Source organism: Toxotes jaculatrix, chromosome 6 (genome assembly GCF_017976425.1).
Source record: "Toxotes jaculatrix isolate fToxJac2 chromosome 6, fToxJac2.pri, whole genome shotgun sequence".
Lineage (NCBI taxonomy): Eukaryota > Metazoa > Chordata > Actinopteri > Toxotidae > Toxotes > Toxotes jaculatrix.
The window spans coordinates 5397149-5404035 of record NC_054399.1 but is presented as its reverse complement, the minus strand read 5'-3'; the positions used below and the strand labels follow the sequence as shown (position 1 = coordinate 5404035).

The following is a 6887-nucleotide window of genomic DNA, read 5'->3' as shown; positions in this document are numbered from 1 at the left end:
CTTATTCCAAGTTGTTTGTTTGTAAGTTTCAGAAATCACTGTCTTCGATTTTTTTGCTCTCCCCTGCTCATCACTCCTTTTCCTACCAAGATTTAATGAGGTTTCTACTCTTACTTTTAGTTCAGGGTATCTTTTGAGTTCTTCTATGGTGCTCACAGACTTTTTTTTTTTTTTTTTTTAATCCCACACTCAGATTCTTCAAATATTTCTGACTTGCATTTCTGAATAGATCAATATGACAACAGCATCTCTTTTCCAGGGTGAAAGATTCTACACTGAGGATGAGGGATGCAGAGTTTATTTAAAATAAAAAATAACAAAGCAAAAATGGCCACCAACAAGGGACAGCCAGACCCCACGTGGGCTCAGTGGGTGAGTCAGTCTTAGCACTGTATTTTTCCACTTTGTTTTGAAAGTGTGTGAAGGTTTACAGAGTTGTCTAATGTCACTGAAGATATAAAAACAAAATCATATTCATCCATTAGCATTTCTTATACATTCAACTATGACATGACATCGTGTGAGTAAGAATATTTATTGAAATGTTGCAATATTTAAAGTTTATTTGAACACGTCCGTTATATTTTGTCAATTATCAAATAACAGAAAAATCTAAACACTACATTTGGCAGTTGGCCATGAAGGACACTTTTGTAACAAGAAAAGAAAAATAATCTTTTCCTTCCAGTCAGTGCTTGTATTTCATACAGGCTTTAATTGGGTCATTGAGGCAAAATAATTAAAAAAAAGCAGTTATAATTCTGTTATCAAAAGCCACATTCATTGGTTTTTATCAGTTCATTTGCTTTGAAATTTGTTGGAATGATAGAAAATTATCCACTATCAGACCAAGATTTCACCTTACTGCAAATGCTTCTACACATTTTTAGTTTCCTTTCAGTCAGTTGAGTTGTTACTGTCTGTTTACACTGGTCACATGAGGTCAGAATATTTGAAATAAAAAAAAAATCCTATTTAGTCACACCCATGATAAGCTGCATGCAAGCACACCGCAGTCACTACACACAAAAATTCAGTCTATCTGGGGAAAGTTGAAAGTGTCTGGAACAGTGACAACAGCTGATAAGGTGCTTTCACGGCAGGGCGCTGACCACTAAAAGCAAACAATGCAGTTTTGGAAATACAGAAATTGAGAAATACTAAGGCAGAGTACAACACAGATCCACTTCGGGCGTGACTTTTCTTCGGTATCAAAATAATGAAAAGAGACAAGTGTTTTGGCACATCAGTGCTCAGTTAGAAATCACAGAGGAGGATTACGCACCACGTTGCTTCACTGAGGCATAAGTCCAGTTTCACCAAAAAAAAAAAAAAAAAAAAAAAAAAAAAAAGTCAAGCGATTTTTTCACATGCAAAAACTGCACGCAGTATTAAGGCGCATTTCAAGAAGTCACAGCCAAAGCAGTCAAGCATGGTGATACCAAGCACAATGAATCAATATTAAACTGAAGTCCTGCCAGAATACACATAATACACAGGAAAGAATTCCACCAGATAAAAATCGTGCAGTTTGCAGACTTGCTTTTTGAAAAAGAAAAAAAACTGTTCTTCAGCATACTACAATTTCTAGCATGCATAAAACAATGCAATGCAAAAAAACAATCCTATCATAAATGTCCGTAAGGCACACGTCCCTCACATACTGCTATCATAAAACTGTTCACACTCTTTTTGAGTTTCCAATTGCATATCTGCAAAACAGTACATCTTCCTAAGCAAATTTCTTTTGAGCATAAAAGTGTAAATCTTTCTAATTCATTTCAATGAACCACATGTAAACAAAACTGAAATGGAATGGTATATTTTGAAGATAACCCTTTAGAAGAAGTGTAGGGCTTTAATGAGCTTTGCTGACAAAACTCTTTGATAAAACCTTTAAGAGCAATCCTGTCCTCTCATTCACAAAAAAAACTCTCTCTATATATACATGTCTACATTTTCTGTCATGTGAAGGTGAAATGATGTGGTGCTTTCAAGTGCACCACAGAAATGACCAGCTCTCTGTCTCCATCTAGAGGTGGTGCTCGGTTATCACCAGTGACTGTTGTCTGGGTAGCTCGGCACTGCAGCAGGATACTGTGGCAAGCTTGGGCCTTGGGCTGTCTGAGCAACAGCATTGAACCCTGCTTCCCTAACTGGTGCACTCTTCCACATCCCGGTGCTCCACTCTTCCTGAGCGCGCTCCAAACTCCCGCCACCGCCACGGTACATTCTGTGCACCTGGCATATAAAAAACAAAACAAAAAACAAAACAGCTCATAATGTGCATGTGTGTCTGTACCCCAGTGTCTGTGTCTGGGTTTATATGCATGAGGGGCAAAAACAACATTCAAGAGTGTTTTGCGTTTTCAGCTCATGTTCACTCACCTTAATGAGCACCAGTGCCATTAAAGCAGTCACCAGAGTGAAGAGAAGAGTTGTGATAAGCATCACTATAGCGGAGCCCACATTTTGCCCGAAAAACAGCACTGTCGCAATCCAGCCGCTTTGATGTGTTGGTGAGAGTGAGATGGAGTAGTAAGGGTTAGTGCACCACACAGTGTGTAATTAGCAAAGTAAATTTAATACAAATACAATCCAAAGTTACTGGTGAGCCATTAAGCAGTGAGGATCAGCGTAATGATGATCGATGCAACACTGGCTTACAGAGACACGTTGTCCCGTGAGTGAACAGTGTTGTTGTCACAAGCAGATGTTCAGTTATTGGCCTTGAATGTTACTCAGTTTGAGGAAGACTGTGGTTAAAATGAAAAAGACTGATGTGGCCTTTCGACTGTGAGAACTTAAACGTTACACATGATTTTATTATGTTCTGAAGATACATCATCAAAAAAAAGGAGGATATAATATAAACTAAAATAATGTGTTTTGTAGAATTTCATTTTTAAAGACGTAACTGCAGAAATAAGCTGATTTGAACAAATGTGAGTAATTTTATGTCAGAGTTTTAGAAACATCTCTCATGTGTTAAGTTTGCTCAAGCTACACAGAATTTAGAAGCGTCAGTGTTTATAGTTGCACATTTTTCTGATAAAATGAAAAAATATATTTTTTTAAAAAAATTGAAATCAATGGACATACTCTCCTTTAAAGAATGTCTCATATAGTTTTCAGGTTATGGCCAAAACCTTTCATCCCCCATTTAGACTCAACGTCAAGAGGCTGATGTTACAGTAAACCAGGCTAACAAAATCCATGGCAGCAACTCAGTCACATGCAACAATTTGCAATTAACAGAAATAAAGTTGAACAAATTTGTAGATAGCGTAGTAATTTGAACAGAAGTGCCAATGCACGTGTCTGATGGAAAGCACATTTTCTGGCTGCCTTGAGTGTTTGACAGAAGCCCTCGTGATTCACGCTCTGGTGAAAACTGGCAGGCAACATGCGCACAGCTGGTTTGATTAAACTCACCATGTTCCCCAACCAGAGATGCCTATAGTCTGGATGAGGGCCAAGACGCACTGAAGGAAGAAGATGAAGAAGAACGCCATAAAGTTGAATGAGCTATCAGCCCTATGAACAACGAGGGGGGGGGGGCAAAAAAAAAGAGAGAATACAAAAGAATGAGACAGTGGAAAACAAATAAGACTAGCATTGCCCTATTTTTGTTGCATGCAATGTTGCATCCTCCTACTGGTTGTCAACATGTGGGTTAAGCTGGCAACAAATTCACAATGAAACATGATGCATTCAAATGAGCAAGATACGGAAAAGCAGCAAATGTCCTCAGTAAACATGACAGAAGCTCCTTTGGAACAGAACTGTTTTTTTTTAAGTCAAATATCAAGAGCTCAATATTTTTTTCTGTGTTAATAGTATTTCTGTTGTCACTTTTTACCCAGAAGGCCACTCACTCCACCAAGACAGCATCCGAAAGCGTAAGTATAACTGATGACCCCTCTTTACATTACACATCATAAATGGTAAGCAAATGAAACTGGAATAGAGCTTTCACAACAATATCTATCGACCTACTTCTTCTTTGTGGTTTTCCTCACCCAACTAGTTTCCTGTTTAACAACTTTTTTAATGAAAAGACTGACCACAGAAGAGATTACTGGTATGGCTGCATTCCAATGCAGCATGTGTGCTTTAGATCCCATACTAGGCAATCTTATAAAATAAGTGGTGTGCCTGACAGGAAGTCATCTTCTCAACATCATCAATAAAGCTCTCAGTTCTGGTGTCACAGATCCACCGCTTTTAAAACAGCTACTTTCCCACCTAACTTCAATACACTAACTCTAAGCAATGACAGACCGATTTAAAATCTCCCCTTCATGCCTATATCATCCTGTTCTCAAGTCAAATGTAATGTACCACAGGGTTCAGCGCTTGGACCTCTTTTATCACTGCTGGACAATGACACAAAAACCCACCAACTCCTTGCAACTGTAAATTATCCTCCCAGCTGGTAAAGCTAGGGGGAGAGCTCAAGTCCATCGCTGATTATGTAACAGCTTCCTAAATTTGAATTCTCAGAGGGTTACGGCCAGTTTTCATTGATTTTTTTCCATAAACCTTGATGCCATAACTTCTCAGAGCCATACACTCAAGAATTAGGATTCTGGCTATGGATTTTGCTTACATATATTGTATGTGCGTGTTTTTACACGTGAAATCTTATTGTTGTGTGTTTGATGTAACAGTTTAGCCTGCAAAGTCTGTAGAGACTTTTTGGGTGATGTGCAGTTAATAAGTAGAATGTCAGATATTACTCTTGTTCATGAGATTTACCAGATGGTGACTAACCTGAACGCTTTGTAGAGTGGTCTGAACCAGCAGGTGTAGCTACAGGGGCTGAAGAGGATGAGCCAGAGCAGGGAGAAGCCAAAGTTTGTGGCACTTCCACCCCCAGCCCACCAAGCAATACATGAGATCACATTTATGCACAGTGTGCCCGAATACACTGCAAAGGAGAGAGGGCAGGAGATGTGGAGAAATAAGGAGAGGAGGAGAAAGGCTATGACTAATATGTTAAACTTGACAATTGAAGAAAAAAATGCTTCCTCTTCTTTGAAAAAAAAAAAAAGAAAAAAAAGAAAGGTAGAAAATGAATGTGTGTATGTATATGTAAAAACACTCACTCAGCCAGAGCATGTAGACTCTGCGAACCAACTGCTGGTGGGGTGCAGGAATTTCCTCTTCGATGTTCTGGTAAAAGCACGGTTTTATTCTCAGGAACTTAGGCAGGGGAGGAAAGTTATTCACATGCTCTGAAACAGGGGGCAAAATGTCATCATAATATTGCTGTCTTACTATTTTACATTTCACATTTGAATATTTCACAGCATGTCTCAATACACTGCAGAGCAGAGGGGAATGACAATGTGGAGCAGCACAAGAAAGATAGATAGATAGATAGATAGATTTTAAGTGACAAACCTGCCATTTTGAAATTCCAATTCTCCCCTAGATAACAGGAATATACAGAAATCGAAGTTAGCAGTTAACACTCATACAGGCAAGAAAACTTCCACCAATTTGCATGTTTTTTTTTAAATTATACTGAATACTCCTTATTACTTGTTTTTGTTTGCTTCACGATTAAAGAACATCGCTAACACCGATCACAAGTAAAATGCTAATGTTAACCTTCACCCAGTTAAAACTAAAGCCCTGTACTAATTAATTTGAACATTTTCCTACAGTTTTCGTCTCTCTCGGCTGCACATTACAACTTTGGTCAAACTGTTAACTAATTTTAGTACTAAAACATCAAAATTTGTCCAGTTTCCTCTTTAACTATACATGAGGTTGTCATATATTAACTTTATGCGTGATATTACACAGTAGATAGCAGCTAAAGCGAGTTGTTGGGCAGCTCAGTAGTCCGATAGGAGCATAGATTAGCATACTGTCTCTTTCCCTTTCGTTGGTGTTTCATTTGACAGTTAGCAGCTGACAAGGAGTGGACACGCAACAACAGCTAACAAGTCCCTATGAAGCATAATGTGAATTTGTCAATATTACCAGAATAACGCTTATCTTCTCACGTTTCCGTCGTCAACTGCAGGGGTCCTGGAATCATTCAGGATGCGCTTTTCTAACACCCATCACACAGACTGCGACTGCGCTGGACCGTTGCACTTGTAGTTCCAAACGGTTTACACTGAACATGCCCGGGGCCTCGACGGACTACAACTCCCAGGACTCGTGTGAGCGGTAAACGAGAGACGCGTGACTCTACATGACACCAGTCCGCGTGAATCCCACCCATAGACTGGAAATCCCACCCATGTAATTATAGACTGGGAAATGTCCCTAGTCAGTAAACAGGTTTCTGCATGTTACAATGTATATCAGAGAAAGAAGAGGAGCTCTTATTGACCTTATTCACTGTAAGATGTTTATTTCACTTTCACCGATGTTTGGCAACTTTCTCGCTGATATCAACAAAGCTGTTGGTGACGAGAGTGAGCGACAATGTGAAAATGTTTTGGTCTTTCAAAATATGTAAAAGCAGTAAAATATATATATTATGTCATATTATATCATTATAACCATCGCTGAGTAAACAAACATTCAGAGAGCATCACGTTCATCAACCCGACTTCTTTCTGACTCCTTTCTTTCATTTCACTCTCACAACATGGCAACCCTGACTCCTGCGAGTCAAACACCGCGACCAATCACAAAGCCCGAAACATCTGACAGAAGGCGTGCCCTGTGAGACCCATCTGACATCTTGCGGGTTGCAGAATAGGGTGTCGCGGACGGGGCGGGTAGTGTGTTTTATAAAAAGACATGACAGATACACTAAATGGATGTAGCTCACATAATTTTATCTTTCTGTTGAACAATTTAAATGTCACACGACGATTTAAGCTCTAGTACCATTACAAATACTCCAAAACGCTCCG

General features: G+C 39.1%; 1 protein-coding gene across 3 annotated transcripts; it reads right to left on the bottom strand.

Moving 5' to 3' along the window:
* Positions 1 to 516: 516 nt before the first annotated feature.
* scamp4 (secretory carrier membrane protein 4) lies at positions 517 to 6101 on the bottom strand. 3 transcript variants are annotated; one of them, XM_041039678.1, is made up of 7 exons: positions 5998 to 6101; positions 5410 to 5436; positions 5112 to 5240; positions 4777 to 4933; positions 3436 to 3537; positions 2389 to 2506; positions 517 to 2241 (listed from the first exon to the last, which is right to left on the bottom strand). In XM_041039678.1, exons 2-7 carry the CDS (start codon positions 5414 to 5416, stop codon positions 2053 to 2055), a joined length of 702 nt encoding a protein of 233 aa, XP_040895612.1. In that variant the 5' UTR covers positions 5417 to 5436; positions 5998 to 6101; the 3' UTR covers positions 517 to 2052. The 3 variants fall into 3 exon arrangements, with proteins under 3 accessions (XP_040895612.1, XP_040895614.1, XP_040895613.1); XM_041039680.1 differs by having other exon boundaries at positions 5112 to 5178; positions 5998 to 6091; XM_041039679.1 differs by lacking the exon at positions 2389 to 2506.
* Between the last annotated feature and the right edge of the window lie 786 nt (positions 6102 to 6887).